The sequence below is a fragment of the Lactuca saligna genome, chromosome 5 (assembly GCF_052625555.1).
Source record: "Lactuca saligna cultivar CGN05327 chromosome 5, ASM5262555v1, whole genome shotgun sequence".
Taxonomy (NCBI): Eukaryota; Viridiplantae; Streptophyta; class Magnoliopsida; order Asterales; family Asteraceae; genus Lactuca; species Lactuca saligna.
The window spans coordinates 177,626,457-177,654,011 of NC_136421.1; the positions used below are offsets into that span (position 1 = coordinate 177,626,457).

The following is a 27,555-nucleotide window of genomic DNA, read 5'->3' on the forward strand; positions in this document are numbered from 1 at the left end:
ATACCTTATGGTTCGATCATTTTCTTCAATCACTATAATCCTCCGCATTGTGGTTCGATGTTAAATTACTCAAACCATAAGTTCATACCTTATGGTTTGATCGTTTTATCACGTCGCCATTTTCCTCCACATTATGGATCGATGTTAAATTACTTGAACCATAAGTTCATACCTTATGCTTTGATCATTTTATTCCATCGCCATAATCTTCCGCATTATGGCTCAATGTTAAATTATGTGAACTAGAAGTTCATACCTTATGGATCGATCCATCGCCATAATCCTCTGCATTATAGCTCAATGTTAAATTACTCAAACCATAAGTTCATACCTTATGGTTCGATCATTTTATCCCATCGCCATATTCCTCCATATTATGGCTCGCTGTTAAACTACTCGAACCATAAGTTGACACCTTATTGTTAGATTATTTTATTCCATCGCCATAATCATCCATAGGTTCATACCTTATGGGGTGATAATATTATTTTATTATATTACATTACTTAGATTGACGCATAACGTCACTCTACTCGGATTGAAGATTTTGACAATATGATCCAATCATTATTTCAAAATGATAAATAAGCACAATATTCTTTAGCTCGAACAAGTAGGCCCGATGCTAAACTGTTCGAGTCCTTAAGTTCAAGTCTCACAAAAAAAAAGGATTCGACGATCATGCTTTTTTAAATTACAAAAAGAAAGAAAAAAAAAGTAAGCCATTATGGGATGAGAATGTTTTAGTGCAATACCATAAGTTGTTGCCAAAGAAGGAAGTACAAAAAAGGGAGAAGCATTAGATTGATACAACATACAGTAGCTGTTACAGACAAACAAAGTGTTGGTGATTTGTTATCATCAATGTTATTTAAGTGTAATGGGATTACTTTGTTGACTAAAAATGATCTTGATAAATATTAAACAAGTAAGGAAGGTGTGGAGTACACACTTGTTTAAGTTTGATCAAGTATCAAAGTACACTGTCATTTAAGGTCGAAACCCCTGAACGAACGGGGGTCCGGGGGCAGCGCCCCTGGGAGCGGGGTCCAAGGGGCGGCAGCCCCTGGCGGGGTCCAAGGGGCAGAGCCCCTGGCTGGGATCGAGCTGTATTAAAAAATGCATCAGAAAATCCAAATTTTGAATATTTGACCCGGTTTTGACTTTGCATTAATCCTTATACCAAACCCGGATTTGTAACAGTCTTGACTGTTGAGAAAACTGTTATATGACAGTTTTGACAGTTTTTCAGACAAGGAATGTATATAAACAATTTTAGTCAGTTTTCTGGTACTCACGAAAATTACACCATCTCATTCTCTCTTTCTTTCTCTTTGATTTTATCTGAGTCTTATCCAATTGAGGATTTGGGAGTACCACCCAAATACTTCGATTTGAAAGTGATTATCACGATTCTCAGATTTCCAAGTGCCACTAAACCATATTTCTAACACAAAGGACCAAACTACATAACGTATACTACCATGCCAGTCAAAACATAAAAAACAAAAGCTACCCATACACTAGACTTCAACCAATGATACTTCACTTTCACCACGTTGTGGTTAGGGTTAAAAACCCTAAAAAAAAATTATTGCTTTTAAAGCACCACGTTGTGGTCAGGTCACCACATCGTGGTCTATGATTAATACTTTCTTGATTTAATGTGAAATCACCATGTTGTGGTGAACAAAAATAATTTATTCTTGAAAAAAATTTCATGATAACTTTCACCCAAAAATTATTACATGCTTGTCCTCTCAGCAAGATCCGAAAATAAATTAAGAGAAGTGAAAGATAAAAAAAACAAAAAACAATCAAATAAAAAAGGAAAGAAAAATACAAACTCTAAATCATAGGTCGCCTCCTGCAAGCGCTTTTTTTAGGGAGTCGTGAGCCGGAGTCCTTCCCGCTCTACGTTGTAGCGGCTACCGCAAATTTCAAAATTTCTCCTTCTCTTTCCTCATTTGGCATCCTCTCTTCATAATGTTTCAACCGATGTCCATTAACTTTGAAAGTAGTGCCATCTTTTGTGATTAACTCTATATCTCCATGTGGAAATACTTGCTACACAATAAAAGGACTGTTCCATCATTTATGTAATATCCTGGGAAAAAGCTTCATTCTTGAATTGAAAAGGAGAACCTTTTGCCTTTCTTGGAAGTCCTTACGTCCTCTTAACCTAACATCATGCAATTCACTTGTTTTGTCGTTGAAGATCAAAGAGCTTGTATAAGCTTCATTTCTTAATTCTTCTAGGGCATTCATTTGCATTAGAGGATTGGTTTTTAATTCGGTCAACTCAAAATTGCAAGTCTTCAAAGCCCAATGCTCCATGTGTTCAATTTCAACCGGCAAATGACAAATATTTCCAAAGACATCGTATAAGGTGTAGTACCAATATGGGTTTTAAATGCAGTTCAAAATGCCCACAACACATCATCTAGTTTTCCTTACCATTGCTTCTAGTTGCTACCGACTGATCATTCAAGAATCCTTTTTAACGCCCGATTTGTGACTTCCGTTTGCCCACTTGTTTATGGATGGTAGGGTGTTGCAAATCTATGGTGTACATCATATTTTTGCAACACTTTGGCTTGTTGTTCATTTGCAAAGTGAGTTCCTCGATCACTTATTAGTGCCTTTGGTAACAGAAACGAGAAAACAATCTTTTTGAGAATTTTACTACCACACGAACATCTTTTGTTGGTAAGGCTTGTGCTTCCGCTCATTTTGAGACATAGTCATCTGCCTCTAGTATGTATTTATTCCCTTGAGAAGCGAGAAATGGTCGCATAAAATCGATACCCCAAATATCAAATACTTCACTGACTTGGATGCTATTTTGGGGCATCTTGCTTCGGGAAGAAATGTTGCCCGATCATTGGGACGAATCACATTCTTTAAGAAATTTGGTGGTGTCCTTGAAAATTGTGGGCCAATAGAATCTGAATTAAATACTTTCTTTGTTGTATAATGTGCTCCATGATGTCCTCTGATGGGTCCGTTATGACAATGCTTCAAAAGTTCTGAACTTTCTTTCTCGAGTATGCATCTTCATATTATTCCATCCACACAGGTTCTAAAGAGATATGGTTTATCCCAAAAGTAGTATTTGAATTCTAAAAATAATTTATTCTTTTTTTTTTTATGAGTCAATCCTTTTTGAAAATAGTCAACAACTTAATAGTTGGCTATATCAACATGCCAGGGCTCCTCCCCTACCATCACCATTAGATATTCTTTGGGAAAATCGTCTCTAATTTTTTGTACTTCCAATTTTTACATTCCCAGGTTTTCCAGTCTTAAGAGGTGATCGTCCACTACATTTTCCATACCTTTTTTGTCCCTAATATCTATGTCAAATTCTTGCAAGAGTAGTACCCATCAGATCAATCTTGGCTTAGCATCCAGCTTAGCAAATAGATACCTAAGAGCAGAATGGTTAGTAATGACAATTGTTTTGGACAATACTAAATAAGGGCAGAATTTGTCAAAATCGTAAACAACGGCGTAAATTTCTTTATCATTGTTAGTATAGTTTTCTTGGGTCGGGTTTAGTGTTTTGCTTGCATAATATATAGGTTGAAAATGGTTATCAACCCTTTGTCTAAGGACCGTTCCTACTGCAAAATCACTAGCATCGCGCATGAGCTTAAATGGGAGGTTCCAATTCGGGGTGATCATGATCGGGGTATTGGTTAATTTTTCTTTTAAGAAATTTGTTTGAAAATTAGAATGTGGCAGCTTTTAAAAGAACTTGGGTTAATGGCCTAACATTTTTTGAAAAATCTTTTATTAACCGGCGGTAAAATCCCACATGGCCAAGAAAACTTCTTACCCCTTTCACATTTGTTGGTGGTTGCAATTTAGCTATAGTGTCAAATTTTTGCGTGGTCTAACTCTATCCTTGATTTTGAAAGTTTATGTCCTAAGAAAATCCCTTCTTTGACCATGAAATGAGACTTCTCCCAACTTAAGACCAAGTTGGTCTTTTCACATCTTGCAAGCATCAAGTAGATGTTGGACAAGAAATCATCAAAAGAAGACCCGAAAACAAAAAAAATTGTCCATGAAGACTTCCATGAACTTTTCAACCATATCATGGAAAATAGCTATCATGCGTCTTTGGAATGTGGTCGGTGCGTTCTATAACCCAAATGACATCCAACGATAAACAATGGTCCCACTTGGGCAAGTGAACATGGTCTTTTCTTGATCTTGAGGATCAATAGGGATCTGAAAATATCATGAAAAACCAACTAGAAAGTAGTAATAAAGGTGAACAGATAATTTTTCGGGCATTTGATCAATAATGGGTAAAGAAAGATGGTCTTTGCAAGTGGCATCGTTGAACTTGTGATAATCAATGCACTCATGCCAACCGTTTACCATTCTCGTAGGAATAAGCTCGTTCTCATTGTTTGTCACCACCATCATGCCTCCTTCCTTAGGTACCACGTGCACCAAACTCACCCATTGACTATCTAATATTGAGTAAATAATTCTGGCATCCAAGAGTTTGACTACCTATTTCTTGACTACTTCTATGGTGTTTGTGTTTAATCTTCTTTGGAGTTGCACCACTTGTTTAGCTCTCTCTTCCAAATTAATTTTATGCAAACAATACGAGGGGCTAATTCCCTTAGTATTCGTGATCTTCCATGCGATGTCATTCTTTCGTTTCTTGACTACTCCAACTAGGCTTTCCTTCTCCTTTTGTATAACATCATCTGCTATGATGACTGGCTTTTGCTCATTTTCTTCCAAGAATGCAAACTCTAGATGTTTGGGCAAAGTGTTTACATCGATTTTTTTTAATCAAAGACCACATCGTGGTGTTGTAGTTTTTTTTGTCAAATCACATAAAATCATAATGCCACAGTGTGGTGTTATTACCATGTCGTGATCTTCAATTGACTTTTTCAGTTCATTATAACCACTTTGTTCAAGTAGCTACTCTGTTTCTTGCAAATCACGTTCAACATCAAAATCTCCTTCTTGTAGAACCATGTAACCATCAGTTTCCTTTTCCTTCCATCCCCCAAGTTCTTTTTCCAAAATGTCATTGAACACATCTACCAAAAAATCCATGTCATCACTTGTTCTTGAATGTTTTATTTCTCCATAAACCCCAAAAATTACACCTTCTTCTGAAACTCGAAGAGTGAGTTTGGAATCCCTTATATTTACCAAGGGTCGGGAGATGCTCAAAAAGGGCCTTCCAAGAATAATTGACACTTGATCATCTTCCTCCATATCTAGAACAATGAAATATACAGGAAAAAACAATCTTGTCAATTTTAACTAATATATCTTCACTAATTCCTCTTGGAAAGGTCACCATTTTGCTTTCTAAGTAGATAGCCATGCGAATTGGTATTGGTTACGGGAGGTCAAGCTTCTTGAAGAATGAAAAAGGAATTAGGTTAACACCTGCTCCCAAATCTTCTAGAGCGTAACTTGTGTCCATATTTCCAAATTAGCATGGAAGTGTTAAATTACCCGGATGACCCTTCTTCTTTGTTAGCATGTTCAACCTAACAACTGAGCATGTTTTGTTTAGTACTACTTTAGACACCCCCCATCTTCTTTCGGTTTTTTAGGAGATCCTTAATGAACTTTGAGTACTTTGGAATTTGAGCTAAGGTGTCAATGAATGGGATATTGATTTGAAGGGATTTGATGTTCTCTAGGAACTTCTGGTAGTCTTCAGCATTTTTATCTTGCTTTCCTCGACTACGAAAGGGAAGCAGTGGACGGTATGGCTTAACAGGGTCATAATTTTTATTTTTAGATCCCCGCCATGTTTTGGTGACTGTTCAATGATTTTTTTCTTGACTTGCTTCTCACCCTTCCTGCACATCATTTGGGTTATTTTTAGTAATAGGAGTCAAACGGGTAGCAATTTTCCACTTCTCGTTGTAATGGCCTGGATGTGAGCTCCTCTTGGGTTTTGTTCAGTGTTTCCTGGATGTGTGCCCGATAATCTTTAGATGAATTTATTTGATAGTTTCCTGATTATTTGCTCAATGTCCTTTATTACAGCTTGCTGATTTCTAAGTGCTAATTTGGTATCATGATCTCTCTTTTCTGATGCGACAATAAAACAAGCAAGCATTGCCTCTAAATCGGGTTTCTTCTCGGGGGCCGGTTCCTCTTTTTGGTAGAAGTCTCTTCCTTTTTGTTCGTATTTGTCTTCTTTGGGTTTCTTTTACTCATCATAAGGTAAACGCTTCTTTTTGGGATTTGTCTAGTCTTCTTCATAACGATCACCGCTCAAATTTCAAGCTTGGGCCTTTCGTTTTCCATTTTAATCAAGATCACAATCTTTAGTTAAATGCGACTCATTACAGTTTTTACACCCGCTTGTATTGCATGGATTGTTTGATCCATTTTTGTCATCCCTCTCTTAATGTTATGCAACATTTCTAAGACTGTCTCCATGTCATCTGAAGTAGACTTCACGATTCCACTAGTTGCATATTGTCGAGGGTTATGATATTCTCTTGAATGTTTGGAGAATTCCTCAATTAGTTCCTTGATTACGCGCAATGCTTTCTTTGTGGGTCGCCATTGAGAATCAAGGAGTTGCCTAGTCGTTACGTTTATCCCATCATAAATGATTGCTACTTCTTGTTAGATATTTAAATCATTTTGGGGACAGTTTCTAAGCAATCCCTTACAGCTCTCCCATGCCTCATACAAAGATTCTCCCACGTTTTGCTCAAAATTTGGAAACCTTTGATGATGGAAAAAATTGTTCGATGAACACTTAACGTATTTGCACCCATGTAGTAATTGTGCCCGGTGGGAGTTCCTTCTGCCAATCCTTTTCTACACCCTTAACAATAATGGGGAGCATTCTTAGTAAAACCGTCTCATGTGGTATGTTTGGTATGTTGAAGTAGTCGGCGATATCATTGACCTCATCAATATGTTTGTAAGCGTCCTCATGGTCTTTCCCATGGAATGGTGTGTCTTTCAATTAAGCAAGTATGTGTCCTTTTAACTTAAAGCTAGTTGTATTGGGAATTGCGGGTTGCCTAAGTCTTGGTGTGTCTTCACGCATCTGTCTCTTGAATTCCTCCATTCTCATGTCAGCAATGTCTTCTCTTGGTTTTGGGCTCGCTTTTAGGTTTGCTTACTTTGTCTATTTTGGATTCGATTTCAGGCTCGTAACCTGATTTTGTTTTTTAGGAGTCTTCTCAAACTTTCAAATTTTCTTTCTACAGTCCTTTTGCTTGATTCTCCAAGTTTGGTTGTCCTCTTCTTATGTATTTTTCACTTAGGATTGTCAAACAGTGGTATGATTGGTGTCTTTGATCCTCGGGTCATAAATTTGTTGGAACCTAAAAGTGAACCTCTAGGAATCTCTATCTTTTGAATGTTCTAAAGTTATTCAGTTCCAAAGAGAATGGTTTTCCAGAGTCAACTTGTGATCCGGAGTCAAGTTGGTGTCAGGAATAAAGAAAATGTTAAAGTGTTGATGTTCCGAGATGGTGTATGCTTCCGAATCAGTTTATCCATCTGTATTAATTACTGTTATCATTTAGTTTAATGTAACGTATCATAGGACTTAATCTCATTTGTCAACTTAGATAATCAGAGTGTCATGAGTAACTCTATTATCTGGTCCTATGTATGTTTTTGGTTAGTACAATGTAACTTGTTCTCCTATTTATGGAGCATTCAATGACAAAACCATGTGATAGATTGTTTTCTCCAAAGATAGATATTTTCACATTTACTTCACTTATACCTTTTTCTCAAATCATTCTTTCAAACATTTATTATGTTCATTTATTGTCTTTAATTTGATCATATTCATAGTTTCATATTTAATACTTGAAGTACTTTGTTGATTTTCATATTCAGTCTTGACTGGTCTTGCCAGACTTGACTGAAACTATTATTCAGAAGCGGACATTGATTTTAAAACTTAGGAGGTACAACATTAGAAGAACCAACACTATGATTAACTTGTTGAGAAATGATCTGAGGTTGAGGAACTTGAACTTGTTGCATGGAAGGGATAACATAGGATGTAGGTTGAATCGATTGATGAGTCCTGAAAGGTTGAACCTGTGGAACATGTGGAGTTAAAGTAACTTGAGGAGCTTGCGCAACAGTGAAGCTTGAAAAGCCTTGTTTTTGTGGCTTGGATCCCTAGATTTGCAGTGGAATAAGAATTTACATGATTAATCCTCCTCTGCTTGTCATCAAGATCACAAGCCTTGATGATAGCCATAGTTTCTGCCAGACTCAGCCTGTTCAAGTCTTTTGTTTTCTTGATCACTGAGACATTCATATCCCAGGATCTTGGAAGGGAGTAATGAACCTCTTGAGCTAGTTCTCAAGAGTTTCGTCCATAGATTTGTTTTCTTGTTGATTTCTGATCTTGTTACTGAAACACCTGCAAAATTCATTTCTGTGGTGAGAGTAATGAACCTCTGGAGCTGGTTCTCAAGAGTTTCGTCCAGGACATAGTTGAACGTGTTGAACTTTTGTCGAAGCATGTCCTGAAGACTCTGCTTCATATCCTCATTACCCTCAAATACTTCTATTAATGCTTCCCAAAGTGCTTTCACAAATGTATACTCACGAAAACCCTGAGCGATTTCTGAAGATAATGCCATTGTAAGCGTAGCAAGGGCTTTCTCCTGCTCTTCGACCTTTTCAAAATCCTCATCCGTATAATTTTCAACCTGTTTGTTGACAATTGTGTCATCCACTACATTAGTAATTTGAATTCTTCCCCTAAGTATACTGCACCAAATCTTGATGTCTTTCATTTTAATATACTTCTCAATCCGGTATTTCCATTCCGGAAAGCCTTCAGCATTTAAGAGTCGGGGAATCCGAGAAGTTTTTCCCATGATGGTGTCAAGTTTTTGATGTACTGTCATGCGTTGAGAATCCATTTGTCTTTTTTTTTTTTAATTATTTTTTTAATTTTTTTTAATGAAATGGATAAACAAAAATTGATCAAAGACCGATATTCGGTAGAAAAGTTAGACCGAAAACTAGGATTAAATGAGTTTTTAATTTCCTAAGGTTGATGAAAGGTTTTCGGTTTCTGAAGATGGTTGGATTTTCAGTTTTTGAAGATGCTTGGATTTTCGGTTACAGAAGATGCTTGGATTTTCGGTTATAGAAGATACTTGGATTTTCGGTTTTTGAAGATGTTTGGATTTTTGGTTTCTGAAGATAAACTGAAAACTAGGGATTTTTTTTCGAGTAAAAATGTTGATTTGATCCGATTACTATTTTTCACACAACCAAAACTTCCAAAAATGTTTCCAAATACACATATCTGAACTGAACAAAATTGACAATGAGTTTTCAGTCTGTGTAAATTCAACCGAAAACTATAAGAATTCCACCACAAACTTAAATCTGATGCAAATCTTGAATTTGATAAAGCAAACAACGATCCAGTCTTCAAACTAAAGCAAATCCAAACTTGCCAATGAACCGAAAATGAAGATCACGGTTTTGTTGATGAACTGAAAACAGAAAACACAATTGATCGACACTAGAAGTGCTCTGATACCAATTGTTAGGTACCAAATAAGTGGGATCTATCTAATGATCAATCAATTGCTATAGAAATGAAGAAGCAGAAGATTAAACAACCAACCTTCCATAGAATTCAACCATGAAATGTCGTATACAACTTGGATAGACCGAAAACCAGCTAGAACAACTAAACTTGCCTCTGACAACTTGACAATAATTTTTAGCAATACACATTAGACCGAAAATAGGTTTTCGTTCAAATCCTAGCCGAAAACCTACCTAGACCGAAAACTCAAGCAAACACAAGAGATGTCCAAAACACATTAATAACAACCCTAAACCATCCATTCATTAATTCCTAGCCCAAACCAAATATATTAGCCCTTCATAACTTATAACAATCCAAAAACCATGAAGAATATTTTCATTTAAAAGTTAATAGTTTCAATCATCAAATAGGTCGAAGTTAATAATAGTGTACAATACCCAAAATATTAGAGTAATAGTATCCAAAAAGTGTGAAAATCATGAGGGGAGGATGATGTACCATCACACCAGGCTCTTCCTTTTTATACTAGAAGTACATGAAATCATAAACATAAACTGGTAGCCCAAAGCTTAGTGAGTTCCCCCAAAATACCACATACCAAACATATAGACTTGCCCTAGCCTTGGGGTATATTCCGAACCTATAAAAAAATATGGGCCCAGCCCTGGGGCCCCACCGTGGGATATATTTCAACCCGAACATGCCGTAATGGGCCCCACCCTAGGGTTTATTTTAACTCGATCATACAACAGTGGGCCACGCCTTTGTGTTTATTTCAACCCAAACATGCAATAATAGGCGCCACCCTGGGTTTTATGTCAACTCGAACATGCCAAAATAGGCCCCATCCTAGGGCTTATTTCAACCCGATCATACAATACTGGGTCCCGCCCTTGGCTTTATTCTATCTGATCATACAAACATATATGTACCAGTCACAGAATAGCTAGCGTTCTACATAACTGAATAATATGCAGACATTGGTGCCTTCGACCCATGGATACAGTGAGGAGACTCACCTCTAATTGAATATGACTGAATCGCACACTTGGGCTGCTGTTGACATGGCTCGTGACAATAACATAACCCAAAAATAACCCTAATTAATAATTAGGAGTAACCCAAAAACGAAATTCTAACTCATCTGATGTCTAACTAAGGGAAAAAACCATTTTGCTCTTCCTATTCATGACTCAACTAGGTAAACCCCAGAACCCTAAAGACCCAAGGCCCAAAAATGGCCCAAAAAGGTTTTCTGAGAATAGGCCCGATGTACTCTCTCTTACACCCCACATACTGCTTGATTCATGAAGGGGAGATTACAAGGCATCAACCTTTTATACTCAGCTTAGAGGACATTACTCCCAATGTACTACCATGATGTCCAAACTCTCACTAAATGGTCTTAATACATTAAGACATCACGTCTAAATTCAGATACATGCTTAATAAAATGACTAAGGCAAAAAAGTTGCAGCCTTATATGCATGTGCATGGCTACAAGGAGCCCAAAATCAAAGCCCTAACTCATTCAACCATTTCAAACTCCAATACTCTTGCACGGAAGAAAAACAAGCTCCAAGATTGCATTATTATGACATAACGCACCCTAAAACGTCTGGAAGGACAACTTAAAGGTCTTGGAGTATTCCATACTCATAAGGATCAAGATTTTTGACAAAAAGGTGTATAATTCTAAGCTTTAACAAGATCTAAAAAAATAAGCTAAGGGTTAGAGCTTTATACCTCTAGAAGATGCACAACGAAGAGTCATTGTTGGACCTAAAGGCTTGTGTGAAAAAACCTACAATTAAAGGTCCTACACCAGGCGTACCTCACTTGTATACCCAACGCAAGGACCAATTTTTTCAAATTTTAAGAAATGAAGCTATAAAGGACAATTACCTAGAAAACTAGTGTTACAAATCCCCCCCACTTGAATCAAACTTTGTCCTTGAAGTTCACCGTTGCAAACAAGTTTATGTAATGCTCCCTCATCTCATCCTCAGGCTCCTATGTCCATTTTGAGCCTTTCCAGTATCGTCATCACACCTTCACTAGGTTCACTACTTTCTTGCACCGATTCATAGTCTTCCTATCAAGAATCATAATCGGTCTCTCAACATAGTTCAGGCAATGATCGACCTGAATATCATCTAAAGGGATCACCACCGACTCATCGTCTACACACTTCCGTAACTGAGAGACGTGGAAGGTGTTATGGATTTGACTGGGCTCATCAAGAAAATCAAGATGGTCTGCAACCTTGCCCAACCGGCCGGAAATCCTGAACGGACCAATAATTTGGGGCCCAGCTTGCCCACTTCCGAATTCGAATGACACCTTTCCAAAGTCACACCTTAAAAAGCACCAAGTCCATTACATGGAACTTGATGTCCGATCGTCGCCAGTTTGCATAACTCTTCCCCATGACCTGATGCCTGACCTCTCCCCAATGAACTGGGCCCCTGCATCTCTTCCCATACAACATCTCAATAGGTGGCTGGTCGATAATGGCATGATAACTGTTTTAGTAGGACAACTTTGTCAGTGGAAGGTAAGTATCCCAACTCCTTACAAAATCTAACATGTATGCTCATAGCATATCTTCGAGCATTGAAATCGTTCGCTTGCTTTGACTGTCGGTCTGGAGTTGGTATCTTGGTCGCTTGCAATTTAGTACCCACCTCCTCAATGAGGCTTACTCCAAAACTTGGAGGTGAATCGAACATCCCAATATGAAAATACTGAAACTATCAGCTCGTGCCGAACCACCACCTTCGGAATATAAATGTTAGCTAGCTTCTCAACGGATATACTCTCGACAATCAGTATGAAATGCGCACTCTTGGTCAATCTATCAATAGTGACCCAGATAGAATCAACTCCACATGTCGTTCTCGGTAGGTTTATGATAAAACCCATGGTGATCTCTTCCCATTTCCAAATGGGAGTGGGTAGTGTTTTCATCTTGATATGGGGTCTTTGATGTTCGGCCTTGACTTTCCTGTAAGTCAGGAACCGATCTATAAACCTTGTTATCTCCCTTTTCATATAAGGCTACCAATGACTTAGCTTCAGATCCTAATACATCTTCATTGCCCCCAGATGGATCGAAAACTTTGACTTATGAGCCTCACCTAGAACTGTTTGTCTCACCCCACCAGTAGTTAGAACTCAAAATCTACCACACTGAGTGAACAACCCCCAAGTGTCTCTAAAAAAATAAAGAAATCTGACATTTGATTTACTTTGCATTCCAATTCTCCCTTTTCAGTCCCTCTACCTGAACCTTCTCTATAATATCCAAAAAAGGCAAAATAATAACCATCTTCAGAAAAATATCCTCGATCAGAGTACTCACTTCCTTATGGATCAAGGCATTTGTCACCATATTGGCCTTCCCACAGTGGTACAGGATCACTCAATCATATTCCTTTACCACATCCAACCATCTCCATTGTCACATATTTAAATTTAGATGGTCCATCAAGTACCTCAAAGTCTTGTGGTCAGTCTAAATAGTTCACCTAACCTCATACAGATAGTACCTCCAAATCATGAGGGTCGGAACCATATCCCCCGGCTCCAAGTCATGTGTAGGGTAGTTTGTCTCATGAAACTTCAGTTGTCTCGAAGCGTAAACAATTACGTGACCACCATGCATAAGAAAAAATCCTAAACCTGGTATAGTGGTGTAACAGTAAACCACAAAATCATCCATACCGTACGGAGCACGAGAATCAAGGCCTTGCACAATCTTTGTCTCAACGTCTCAAAATCCAACTGTTGATCTGCCCCGCATCGGAAAGTGACATTCTTCTTCGTCAAGCGGGTCAATGGTACTATAATTTTGGAGAACTCATGGAATACTCTCTGGTAGTACCCTGCGAGACCTAGTAAGCTCCAAATCTTAGATAGAGTCCTCAAAATTTCCTATCGCATAATGACCTCGGTCTTGGCTGGATGGACCAAGAAACCTTCTTGGTTGACGATGTGCCCTAAGAATTATACCTCGGGCAACTATAATTCATATTTGGAGAATTTGGCATACAACCTTTCTCTTCTCGGGGTCTCTAACACCTCCTACTAGTGGTCCTTATGCTTCTCCTTGGTATTATAGTAGACCAGAATATCATCTAGGAACACTATCACCGACCGAACCACCATCAGCCTGCAAACTTTGTTCATGAGACCCATGAATTTTACCGGTGCATTGGTGACGCCGAATGGAATCAACACAAACTTGTAATGACCATAAAGAATCATGAAGACCATCTTTTGCACATCAGCATCCATGACTGTCATCTAATGGTAGCATGATCGTAAATCAATCTTGGAAAACCAATACGCACCCTGATGCTGGTCCAATAACTCATCGATCCTCAGGAGTGGGTAATGTCTTTCGCCATTAGCTTATTCATCTCCCGGTAGTCGATACACATCTTGTGTGAGCCTTCCTTTTTCTTCATGAACAGGATTGATGCTCCCCAAGGCGAGCTACTCGGTCAAATAAATCCCTTGTCTAGCAGCTCTTGAAGCTACATAGATAATTCCTGCAGCTTCAATACTGCTAAGAAATGTGGTGCATTGGCTATTGGAGTTGCATCAAGAACTAGGTCAATCCCGAAAAATGGGCACCTCACTCAATGCCATGGAGCCCTTAACTTGAGGATATGCCACATAAGCCAGGAACGCATAAAACCCTGCTGTAGAATTCTCTTGGCCCTCGCAGCTGAATAGAGTGTTGGCCCATGCGAACCTCCCTCACTGGGAATAACCATTAATCCCCCAATTGGGGTTCAAAATATCACTATTTGGCACTCACAGTCAATCATGACCCCATTGGGACCTAACCAGTCCATGGCTATCATAATCTTCGACCCTCGTGGAGGAATCGACACCAAATCAATAGCATATCTCTGGTGGAACAGATTCAAGATACACCCCCTATGAATCCTTGAAGCACTCATAGAATTATCATTACCAATATTGACGTCCAATAGATAATCCAGAATCCCATGAGCATCAATTAACTTCTTGTTGAGCATAAGAGATAAAAAGGATCGGATAGCACTCGAATCAAACAACACATGCGCAAGCATACCATTTAGGAAAAAGGTCCTTATATAAGATCATATATATATATATATATATATATATATATATATATATATATATATATATATATATATATATTGAGCAAGAATAAAGAAAGCAGTAAGAGATATGATAAAGTCACCTACTAGTAACCAGATCTGGTGTTGCACGAGCCTCGCGGATGGTTAGCCAAAATTCTATGGTCATCACCAAAGGTGTCTCTACCTTTCCCTAATGGCCATCAGTAATACAAACAATGGTTGGTTTGTGTTTCTTCAGAATCGAAAAAATAAAAAGCAAACTTTTCCAGTTTTAATTTTCGGGGTTGTAAGGGATCGGTTTCCTCTTCTCCATCGTCATGTTCATCCCCATTAAATTCAGTGTAAATCTGAAAAATGTTCAACTGGCTCTCCATGTGGAATTATATTACCATCATCAACCAACATCATTAGTTTTGCCTCATCATTTGCAGATTCATCAAGATCAACAGTAAGGTCAACGTGAACAATAACCTTACCGAATGATTTTAAGAAGGAACATGGTTGGTTGTTATAGATAATAAATTACAAATTTGGTTACTTCTAGCACCAGACGAACCATTTACAGAATGATTTTCCACGGGAAATCGATTATTACCACTTTCTATAGCATTATTAACAACAAACAATTGTACTGTGTTAGGTGGCATGGTAGTAACAAAACCAAGAAAGTATCTATCATCACTATCGTCAAGAATCTAAGTAACTATACTTGATCAAGGACATTGAAAATATAAATTACTTTGATTAGTATGTAACCTGGACTTGGATGCTTCCAACATAACTAACCTAATCTAGTTGATATCATTTCTTATATCTACACCAAACCATGTGTAATCTAGAGCAAGATACTACATACATCTGTCGATACGCTGCCATTTCGGTCGACTAGAAACTTGACTCGGGAAAAATAATCCGTATACGTATTCATTCTGGAACATTTATAGAATGTATCAAACACACAAATATATTAAAAACACAAATGTATTGCATATTTGGAAGAAATTTTTTTAGAAAAACTCTAATTCTAGCTATTCGGAATACCACTCCAGAACCGGAAGACCCGTTTTCATTCTAGAAGGTACAACATGTCAGATTCCAGACGTCATCCCCACCAACTGACACCCACTCTAATACAAAATCATGAATTCTTTGGGATATTGTATTCCAGATCATACCTTTTGAACAAAACTTCGTGCTTCGGAATATCGTATTTCGGTTCAAGTGGTCATTTTTCCAAAAGAAAAATATATTTTTTGTTATTTTTATTAAAATGGATGTTTATAAGGCTTCGATTACTCAATTTCCCTATTTACCCTACAGGACCTAAAAAGACTCTATTTTCCCTTTTAATTGTTTTAAAATGGTTGTTTATAAGGGTTAAATTACTTAATTTCCCTATTTTGATTGAACGTTTGGACCCTTCAAGACCTAAAAACACTCTATTGTCCTTTTTAATTGTTTTATAATTTAATAATTATCTACTGTTCAAAAAATTTGTTTAACAAATCAAATGGGTTGTAACATTCATAAAATTTCATAAAAATATAAACTTTTCTAAACCAAACAAAAAACATAATTGTTTACATAATAGTTTTCAAAACATGTTTGTCATCAGAGTTTTTCCTAAAATCCCAAAACAAAACATGGGGAGGTGCACGATCACGCCTTCCCCTTTCCGCAATCCTCTGAGGTACCTAAAATATAATCCAAAACTGTAATCCCAATTCTTAGTGAGTTTCACCCAAAGTACCAACACATCATAAAACCAAAATAATACAATAAAGAACATGCATACAAAGCCTTCAGTTTGACTGGGATGCCCCATCGGCCTACTGTCTATCTGGCAAGCTCACAGAACCTTCAGCATAACTGGTACACCACTTCGAGCGTTCTTCCTATCTGGAACATTCTCCGCGCCTTCGGGCTAACTGGTACGCCCCCACTGGCCTTTAGTCTATCTAGGACGTACTGGGTCTGTTGGTCTTCTGCACAAAGCAGGTCCGCCTCAACCCAACCATTCATACCCGTGTCGACATATATATATATATATATATATATATATATATATATATATATATATATATATATATATATATATATATAATCGGTAATCATTCAATTAACCAGCCAATAAGAAATAGATTGATCTTACATATCACTAAGCATAGCATCATCCTATCTACAATGATACATATCTAATATATCAATATAACTCTCAATCATGCAATAAACAGGATAACCATCCAAAAGGGGCTAGCCTTGGTGCCTTCAACCCAAAAGTATAGTGAGGAATAGTCACCTCACAGTGACGAATTACACAGAAAACCTCCGGCTGCTAGCCCACTAAAATCCTGACCTAATGACCCAAACTTTGAGTAAATTGCACTTTACCCTATCCATAATTGGACCAAGACCCAGTCCCAATTCTTTATTCAAAAGCCCAAAATTATACAAGGCCCATGATTAACCAAATTTTCCAAATTGGTCCCAAACTCCTTATTGGGCCTTATCCTAACGTCCAACTCTTCACTTAGCCTAAAACACTCATACTCAGGTATACCAATATGGGCCCAAGCATTCAAGCCCAAAAGGTGAACCAAAACTCGAAGCCTAAAATCTAAAATCCAACAGAAGGCGTACGCGCGGTGGTTGACAGAGTACGCAGGGCGTACCCTCGCATAGTTCAAACTTCAATAAGTTCTTAATGGCTTAAGCACATAAGTGCGAACTTTAGATTCATGGTCCAAATGCACCTTAGAGTCAAAAATTCTCCAACTTCATGACTTTAGAATTCCAAAAAGTCCTTAATACATGGTCTTAGTCCATTAAGACCTTCAATAAGAAGCATGGAGCCAAACTTGCTAAAGGGACATCATTTTTATGGCTTAAAACGCTTCCTAGGGTCTGAAAGGACAACCCAAAATGTCTAACACAAAGCATGCACAAGAATGGGAATTTTGGGACAAAAGAACATCATAAAGCTACCAAGAAGGGATCTAAGCAAACCAAGCATAAATGTAGCAACTTTTTACCTTCTGGAGCTTCCTAAGAAGATGATGATCTTGCTTTTCTTCCTAGACTCCTTGATGCAGTTACTTCTCCTTTAAGCACACAAATAACACATTTTATCCTCAAAACACCCTCCTATAGGGTTAGGGTTTGCTAAGAACGAATCAAGGACTTGGATGATGAAAGGATGAGACAAAATGATCCATAGAGGTGTCTAAATACTCATCAAACCCTAAAAATTAGGGTTTCTGTAGGAGTCGAAGTTAGTAGTAAGATGTAAAAATTGTAATATAGTTCGTTATGTGAGGTAATGTTATTTACAAAGGCATAGTTGTTTCGAAACTTAATGGTCAAGTCCTTTGTATTTTTTGCATGCTTTCTTTCTCATATAAATAGGGAAGGTACAGTAGATAGACTACAAATTTTGCATCATTTTTGTCTAGACTCTCTCTGTATTGGAAAGCATAATATGAGCTGAAACAAGATTTTATTTACTCTGATTGTTTTGAATCTGTTTGTTTTCTAATCTCATTTCAATTCTCAATTAAATCACAACTTCATTTGGTATCAGAGCCAATAATCATACTGCAATGACCTGATTTTCATTTTGTGTCAATTGTATTTTGAATCTCGTAATTGGATTCAAAAGTTTCCACACTTTTGATAGTGAAAATCATCCTTGATCTTTAGTTGTGATTCGATTCTACAACTAGTTTTGTTTAATCGAGTGTTCTAATTGCTTTTTCTGATCAATTCATCCATTAATTTTCAAATTTCTGAAGTTTCCGAGAATTCATCCGTACATCAATGGAAAATTTCAGCATGAACACGATGACGTCTTTTGCTCATATATTAGGATCTTTAACAAAGATTCCTATGCAAATTTCAATGGGTTGATCGCATGGAAGAATACTTGAAGGGACTGGATGAAGAGCTTTAGGGATGTATTGAAAGCAATGTAATCTCTCCTACAAATGTTCAAGGAATTAGTTCATCTGATTCGACACCATATGTTACAGATCAATCAACAAGGATGAAGAAGAATAAGAAAAGATGTATGAGGAAACTTCGTGGTGCACTTCCTCTTGTTGTTTATAACTATGTTTGTAGTTGTAAAACGGAAAAAGAGATCTGGAATACATTCAAAGAGAAGTTTCAAGGGAATGAAAAGACGAAAATCAACTTTGTCAAGCTTTGTTTGGTTGAGTTGAAAGAATTCAAGCAAAAGGAAGGTGAATCTATCGAACATTATTACAATCCCTTGAATGAACTCATCTACAAATGCATTCATAATGGAATAACAACTAAAATTATGGAATTTAATCCCACATTCATTATGGGATTAAGAAAAGAATGGTGAAATGTTAGTCTCATGGAGAAAATTCAACAGAGCTTCGATACCTCAACTTTGAATGATCTTTATAATCAACTAAAAACTCATGAGCCAGAGGTTATCGAAAGGAATGAAGAATAAAAGATAGGCTTGGGAGGATGACTTGCCTTAGTTTCGAAAGTATTTGAGAAAGAAGCTACTGAAAAAGAGAGTACTGATGATGAAGGTGTGGTTGTTAATTCAGATGACGAAGCCATTGCTTTTTACTCCAACATCAAAGTAAAGAAATTTTATAAAAAGCCGTTTGGTTGAAAAGTGAGGATTGGTGTGACGAAGTGAGATTTCCTGGAAAAGTGAATGAGGAGACAAGGTTCGAGAAGATAGAATCAAAGACTGAAGATTCGAAAGTTGAAAAGAAGCTCAAAGGTGATGCAGGTGTCGACTATCACTATTGTCATGGTGCAAATCATATGGCAAGTAACTGTATGCTTCGAAAGAAAGAGGAGAAGAAAAAGAAATATCAAAGACGAAGCGTATTATGTTGAACTATTGAGACCCATTTTTATACGAACGATGAATGCAAAAGTAAGATATCTCGAGATTAATCGTGTTTTTGTAAGTATGAACACGAAGCACGTATTATGAATTCATGGAAGAAGGCTAAGAACAAAGAGAGATAATAATAATATTGCATGAAGAACATGGTGGGAGAGAAACTCTCCCTGGGTGGGAGAACCCACCAACTTTCTCTCTCTAGAGATTACATATTTATTCATATTTTATTGAGGGGAATATTTTTAAAGCATTTTAAGTCAACAAGCGGGTATTGGGAAGACAAAAAGAAGAGTGTGCAGGTGGGTTTTAAGACAAAAGGTGATGAGATTGCACAATGTCACAGGGTTTTTGTATTTTTGAGGGAGCAAATAGTGGAGTACTCTTTACCCAAAAGAGTAATAAGGACAAGGTGCTTTAGACAAAAACATATTACATCCAGATTTCTTAAAATTAAGATTCAGAGCAAGAATAAAGAGGAATAAAAGAAGATTTTCAAGTTGCTGGGAAAAAAAGCACCACTTCAAAGAAAATAAGCCCATTAATTGTGTCTTCTCATTTCCATGAACAAATACCTCCCGGAATAATTTCTTCAACATTTTGGAGACCACAAAAATAATTTCTTCTCCCATTTTTCTTCGTTTCTTCAACAGAGAAATACTAAGAACTTCAAGAACATCATTTTCTAGCAGAAAAAAGAATGAGCAGCAGCAGCAACATTTTATTTTCACTAAGATAGAATCACCCTAGAAAAATAGAACTAAGAACGAACTTCATAAAAAAAATTTCGGTTTGAAACCCAAAAAAATTTCTTGTAGAAACACGGAAAAATCACAAGATAATGCCCGAACGGGAATCGTTCCTTGAACTAATCGTGAGATCTTCAAGGTACGGCTCTGATACCAATTGTTGAGACCGGTGAATACAGAAGTAAGATATCTCGAGATTAATCATGTTTTTGTAAGTATGAACACGAAGAACATATTATGAGTTCATGGAAAAGGCTAAGAACAAAGAGAGATAATAATAATATTGCGTGAAGAACATGGTGGGAGACAAACTCTCCCTGGGTGGGAGAACCCACCAACTTTCTCTCTCTAGAGATTACATATTTCTAATCTCTTACTAAGAAAAAGTGGACTAGCTAAAAATAAGAAATGACCAACTCTCCCTTTATATAGGAAGGAGAGTATTTACACCATAAATACAATAAAGGAAAAAAAAAATACAATCTAATAAATGCTCATTATTTGTGGTGCATTGAAACCCAAAAATTTTTCTTGCAGAAACACGAAAAAATCACAAGATAATCACCGAACGGGAGTCATTCCCTTGAACTAATCATGAGATATTCAAGGTACGGCTCTGATGCCAATTGTTGAGACCCATTTTTATACGAACGGTGAATGCGGAAGCAAGATATCTTGAGAGTAATCGTGTTTTTGAAAGTATGAACACGAAGAACACATTATGAGTTCATGGAAGAAGGCTAAGAACAAAGAGAGATAATAATAATAATATTAGATGAAGAACATGGTGGGAGAGAAACTCTCCTCGGTGGGAGAACACACCAACTTTCTCTCTCTAGAGATTACATGCTGAGAAGTGCATTTCTAATCACTTACTAAGAAAAAATGAGCTAGCTAAAGTAAGAAATGACCATATCTCCCTTTATATAGGAGGGAGAGTACCTACACCATAAATACAATAATAGGAAAATACAACCTAATAAACACTCATTATTTGTGGAGCATTTCCATGCACCAACACGAACGTTTGGAAGAAGTGAGAGCAAAGGCAAAAGGTTTGTCATTGGTGGCAAGAGGAGAAGGTGAGGATGAAGGAACGTATCAAATTTGGTGTTCTGGCTCCGATGACAAAGGGATACGTAATCCTACACATGGGGAAATGTATGATAAGTTTGAGGAAGATGAGGAAGAATAGGTGATTGGTTGTTGTTTTATGACCTAGAATGGAGACAAATCACGAATGCCAACGAAGGTACATTGTATTCTTCAATGTTTCAATGTTCCTTTAAGTGCTTATGATTCTCAATTAATTGCTTTTGATGATACTGTTGCTTATTTTGATAATTTGGTTATCTCTGCTAGTAATGAGGCTAAGAAATCTAGTACTCAGTTACTAGAAGTTCAGAAGCAGTTGGATTCGAAGAAAAGAAAAGTAGAATATCTTGAGTTACGAATTACCAATCTTATGTGTGATAGGGACAATTTGAATAATGAAGTTTGCATGTTATTACCACAAAGAAACATATATTGTAATTCTGCTAAGAGACTTTATGCAAAATTAACTGCTTTACATCACTCTTCTAATATAAGCAAAGAGCAACATAGGAAGTTATTACCATTATTAGCTTTTGAAAGAGAAAAGATTGATTGTGTGTCTTATGATTGCGAAAAGACAATAGCTGAGTTTGATAAAGTGCCTGATAATATATTTGCTTATGGAATTGTAAAAATAGATGAATTTTTGGATGCTAATGAATTAGTTGACATTGTGAATGAAACATTAACCAAGAATAAACAAAAAAAGTTTTTGAAAAGGACTGAGACTTCGAAAGCTGACACTTAATCTAATTTTGTTGATATTGACGATAATTCTTATAATATTAGTGTAATTAGTGAAATTGAGCAAGAAGAGTCTATCGATTGTTCTCAGTTGTCTGTCATTAATGTCACATCTTTAGCTCAAGGCAATGAAAAATGTAATTATTCATTAGACAATAGTGACACTGACCAACCCTCAACTTCGAAAGTTTGTGATGATGAATATGTAAGTGTCAGAGATAGTCAAACTGACAACAATGTTGATGAGGAGGATATTGATGAAATTTCGAAAAAAAACTGAAATACCAAGAGTTGTTGTAGATTAGGTGTACGGTGGAACTAAATTTTTTGACAAAGTGATGAATGAAAAAGGTGCCCATTTCCTAGAAACACGTTTAGTTGTGTATCCAAATTTCATGTGTTCCGATTATGTTATCTTTCCAAATCAAATGTTTGTTACAACTAGGAATCTTGATCAGATCAAACCTGTGTTTAAAAAAATGGTAGAAGAAGATGATAAGAAAACATCGAATGAAGTGTTCTTTTCTAATCAAATCATTGTCGAAAACAATCTTACAAAGAATTGATACACATTTCAAAGACAAAAACCACAAAGAAAATGGATTGAAAAAACAAAAATTTCAAAGAAACAAGTTGACGTTGAAATTGTGATTTCAAAAGATAACTTAAATTCACAAGAGTTTAAAGCGAAAATTGCCGAATTTTCAAAAGAAAATGGGATTTCAAAGAGACAAGCATGAAAGAAATTTTTTTGGTAGATGCTTGAGTCTCGAAATAAACTAAATGATTTGACAAAGAAAACAGCTAAAAAGAAAGTGTTTGAAAAGCTTAAGACAAAATCTTGATCAACGTCAGTTAACAAGAAAAATCCGGCTCTGTCTAAAAAAATGAGTCTAAATCAACATCACAAAATTATTTTTCAAAAATATAAAATAAAGAAACAACGTTCTTTTTTTCATAAAATCATAATCAAAAGTTGAAAGGAAAGGAGTTTCAAAATTTCAATCGTTCAAGAAGTTTCAATCTACTAATCAAACAAGAAATCAAATGGTTTTCAATATTGGGTTTTCAAAGTCAATTTAATCCCAAAACAACTCAACATCTTATCAATTTCGAAATCATACACCACAAGGTTTTGGAACATAAGATGAAAAGAAAAATGTTGAAAAATTACAATCAAAATGGAATCCAAAATACACACCTTGGCAACCAAATTTTCTTAATCCTCCTGCCAAACAAGCCTTGAAAGTCTCATATACCAAGGGTCGATCAAATGTGAAAAACATAGATCATTGGCTTGAAGGAAAAGGGAAATCTTATCAAACAGGAAATTTCTCTCAAGAACAAATCAAAAATGGCTATGACAAGTATTTGAACGAAATGTCGAATGTTAGTTCATTGTCAAAAGATTCGATATCTTCAGTCAAGGCGTGGCGTTCGGTTTTGAAAAGCAAAAGATGAAAGTCAGAGAAAGTCCTAATAAAAAAATGTCAAGTTAAAGGATATGGGAAAGTAACAAATAGGAAATTTACTGCCAATCGTGTTGCTTATGTTGAAGGTCTTCAACATAACTTGATAAGTTTTTCGCAACTTGTTGTGGGCATTGGCAATCAAGTGGTGTTCAATGAATAAGGAAGTATAATTTTGAATCTCAACACAAACCAAATTCTACTTAAATCCAAACGACATGGGGATATGTTCACTTTTAGGGTCAAACCGATTTATGGAATTCCCTCGGTGTGCTTACTTCCGAAAGCTTCTTCAGATGTTAGCTGGCTTTGTCATCGGCGCCTTTCACACTTAAACTTTCAAAATCTTAATAACTTGGTGGTAAATGATCATGTTCGAGGTTTACCTATTTTAAAATTTGATAATGATACTTTATGTGCAGCTTGCGAACAAGGAAAACAACATCGACATAGACTTCCAATTGTAATTTATTCGAAAATTGTTGAACCATTGGAACTTCTTCACATTGATCTTTGTGGATAATCGACTGTTGAAACTCTCAACAAGAAATTGTACATTTTTTTTATCGTTGATGACTTTTCTCGATTTACTTGGGTTTATTTTCTTAGGTTAAAATATGAAGTTGCTCAAGTCATGATTGATTTTATCAAGAAAATCGAAACAAGTTTGAAGAAGAAAGTTTGAAAAATCAAGAGTGATAATGGTTTAGATTTTAAGAACAATGTTCTTGATTCATTTTTAACTAACAAAGGAATTTCGCACAATTTTTCTTCACCTTACACACCTCAATAAAATGGTGTTGTTGAAAGGTGAAATCATTCTCTTTGTGAAGCAGCAAGAATGATGCTTACATATACGAATCTTCCTCAATACCTTTGATCTGAAGCAGTCTTTACTACATGTTATACACAAAATCGCTCATTTATTCACCGATGATTCAATATTACTCCTTATGAAATTATCAATAATTGAAAACCTAATGTCAAATTCTTTCATGTTTTTGGCTGCAGGTGTTTTATCATGAATCTCAGGGATAATCTTTCGAAATTTTAATCCAAAGCTGATGAACGAATTTTCTTTGGATATTCTTAGAATTCAGTTGCCTATCGGGTCTTGAATAGACGAACACAAAAAATTGAAATGACATTCAACTTAAATTTTGATGATTATTATATCAAATTTGTTGAAAAATGTTTCGACCAAAAGATAATTATTAATGAATCTAAAAGTGTCAATCCGTCTGATTTTGACTTTGATTTAATTTTTGGTGTTCCAGATAGGGTGGCTGATGCAAAATCAATGTTGATGATAATCAATTGATGAATCAACCAAGCATTCTGACTTTTCGACACTTACTCATGAAGCTACTCATGTAAATTCGACATCTCATTCTCCTGAAATTCACAAAAGCATGCCATATAATCAAGTAGAGGAGGAGAACTTGCATATGAATTCTCGTGTTGAGGGGGAGGATTCTTTCGAGGGCGATAATAGGAGAATGAATGATAATGTTGATGGGGAGCAATAAGCAAATAAAATTGTCGAGAGGGAGGTTAATGTGTCGAATAATAATCCAAATGAAACTTTTATGGATGTTAATGATAATTTTTCTCTTTCAATTTCAGAGAATGATAATATGTTCGAAGATGCTCCATTGGATTTTGATCCAGTATATCCACCATTAGAAAAATGGATGAGAAATCATCCAATGGAACAAGTTCTTGGTGATCCTCAAGATGGAGTTCTTACAAGAGCTCAACTTCGTGCTAAAAATGAGCTGCTCAAAATTCATCAACAATTTTGTATGTTTAATGTCTTTATTTCTAATATTTAACAAAAAACAGTCAAGATTGCTATGGAAGATCCAGATTGGATTGTTTCTATGCAATCTGAGTTGGCTGAATTTAAAAGAAATAAAGTTTGGAGATAAGTTCCAAAACGAGATGATGCATCTTTGATTCGATTAAAATGGATTTTCAAAAATAAAACTGATAAAGAAGGCAATATTATTCAAAATAAAGCTAGGCTTGTAGTTAAAGTTTATTCGCAACAAGAAGGTAACAATTATGAAGAAACCTTTGATCTCTATGCAGCACACAAGGATTTTGATGTCTATCAAATGTATGTGAAGTGTGCATTTCTTAGTGGAGTTCTCAAAGAAACATTTTACGGTGAACAACCACCATGTTTTATCAATTCTCAATTCCTGATCATTGTTATGTGTTAGATAAAGCAGTTTATGGGTTAAAACAAGCACCAAGAGCCTGATATGCAACACTTACCAATTTTATTGTGTTCGATACCTTACTTATTTAGCTTTACCACAATTGATAGGTCCACTACCTTTGTGTGTTTATTTTATAATTAAAAGTAGGTTTAAAACTAGTTGAGTTCACAAACATCAAGTTTTTGGCACCGTTGCCAATGAGCGGTTCTAAATTAGCACTAATTTCTATTTTAATCGATCCTTTGTGTGGGATTTATCTCACACAAAGTTAATTCTTAGGTAATTTGGTAGTTAGTAAAGGTTTTAATAAATATCTGTTTTAGTAGGTTAATTAGAAAACTTTTCTGTTTTTGCCTTGAACTCGCCGAGTGCACTCATGACAACTCGGCGAGTCCATCGCTGTTCACAGTTTTAATTTTTATTTTATTTTTGTTCTTTTTACATGTTTTTCTTGTTTTGGTTGCAGTTGTTTCATGACCCGAGGATCTGATACACCTGTGGTCCCTCCTCTAGAAGACCCGGAATCCGCACTAAGGAAGAACAAAGGAAAAGCTGTTGGAGAATCCGTTTCTTCAAAGAACTCGCCACTAAAGAACCTCAAGTCCGTTTTCAGCAAGAAGAAGAGCAGCAAATTAGGAGCATCCAACGCCTCTTTAGCAATCGAAGACCCGATTAAAGAAGACGCCACGTACAAGACTGAGGGAGGAGAATATCTTACTTTCGGGCACAAATCCGACTTTGAAGACGAATTAGCCATTGTCATCGCTAACATTGATGAAATCCCCATGGGGGAATGGAAGAAGAGGATGTGTGACGACACCAAACCGGGACTTGTGCAACCCGCAATTCCCGCTACTGCTACTTTCGAACTAAACGGCCACATACTCGCTCAAATTAAGGAGATTCCTTTCTATGGAAAAGACCACGAAGATGCTTACAAACATTTGGAAGAAGTCAATGATGTAGCGGATTACTTTAATGTTCCAAACGTGCCTCGCGAGACTCAGCTACTTCACATGCTCCAAGTTACATTCAAAGGTGCTGCAAAAGACTGGCTCAAGTCACTCCCTCCCGGGTCAGTCACCAAATGGGCCAAGATGAAAGAAGAATTTATAGGGCACTTCTGCCCACCTTCTAAAATAGTCAAGTTAAATAAGCCCATTGCTAACTTTGAACAACAAGCTGTAGAGTCACTGTATGAAGCGTGGGAGAGGTACAATAGCCTGCTAAGGAATTGCCCGCACCATGACCTTAATAGCCAACAGAGTCAATGTCACCATAAGGCAGTTCCTTGATTCGCAAGGCCCGCTCACAAGGAAACCACCCCCGGAAATCAAAGAATTAATTGAAGAAATCTCTAAACATTCTAGAGAATACCACAACCCACGAAATGATGTAAGTAGGGGGGTGGTGAACACGGTCAACGACAGCATGGCGGCAATGATGGTGAAACTAGATAGTTTAGACAGAAGAATGAAGAAAATGGATCAAACAATCCACGCTATCCGGGTGGGATGTGAATATTGTAGGGGACCGCACATAACTAAAGACTGTGATTTGGATGATAATGGAAACAAAAAGGCGCAAGTTTTCTATTCAAGTGGGGACAGATACGATGAGAATTGACAAAGGAAGAGAAATACAAGCAAAAAGGCAAAGGAAGA

General features: G+C 36.6%; 1 protein-coding gene and 2 non-coding genes across 3 annotated transcripts; 1 reads left to right on the forward strand and 2 right to left on the reverse strand.

Annotated features, from left to right (window-relative positions):
* Positions 1-1,914: 1,914 nt before the first annotated feature.
* On the reverse strand, positions 1,915-2,337 carry LOC145045983 (uncharacterized). The gene is made up of 2 exons (XM_078994272.1): positions 2,146-2,337; positions 1,915-2,067 (listed from the first exon to the last, which is right to left on the reverse strand). Exons 1-2 carry the CDS (start codon positions 2,335-2,337, stop codon positions 1,915-1,917), a joined length of 345 nt encoding a protein of 114 aa, XP_078850398.1.
* Positions 2,338-6,649: 4,312 nt separating this feature from the next.
* Positions 6,650-6,752, forward strand: LOC144999252 (small nucleolar RNA R71). Its single transcript, XR_013660769.1, has one exon. It is a non-coding gene; the product is annotated as a small nucleolar RNA R71 (small nucleolar RNA).
* A 20,284-nt stretch (positions 6,753-27,036) lies between these two features.
* On the reverse strand, positions 27,037-27,143 carry LOC144999203 (small nucleolar RNA R71). Its single transcript, XR_013660722.1, has one exon. It is a non-coding gene; the product is annotated as a small nucleolar RNA R71 (small nucleolar RNA).
* Between the last annotated feature and the right edge of the window lie 412 nt (positions 27,144-27,555).

Excerpts from the sequence above, each read along its gene's own strand:
- LOC145045983 (XM_078994272.1), bottom strand. The coding sequence starts at position 2,337 with ATGGAGCATTGGGCTTTGAAGACTTGCAATTTTGAGTTGACCGAATTA. Across the intron at positions 2,068-2,145 it reads ACTTCCAAGAAAGGCAAAAG|CAAGTATTTCCACATGGAGA; the intron begins GTTCTCCTTTTC and ends TTTATTGTGTAG.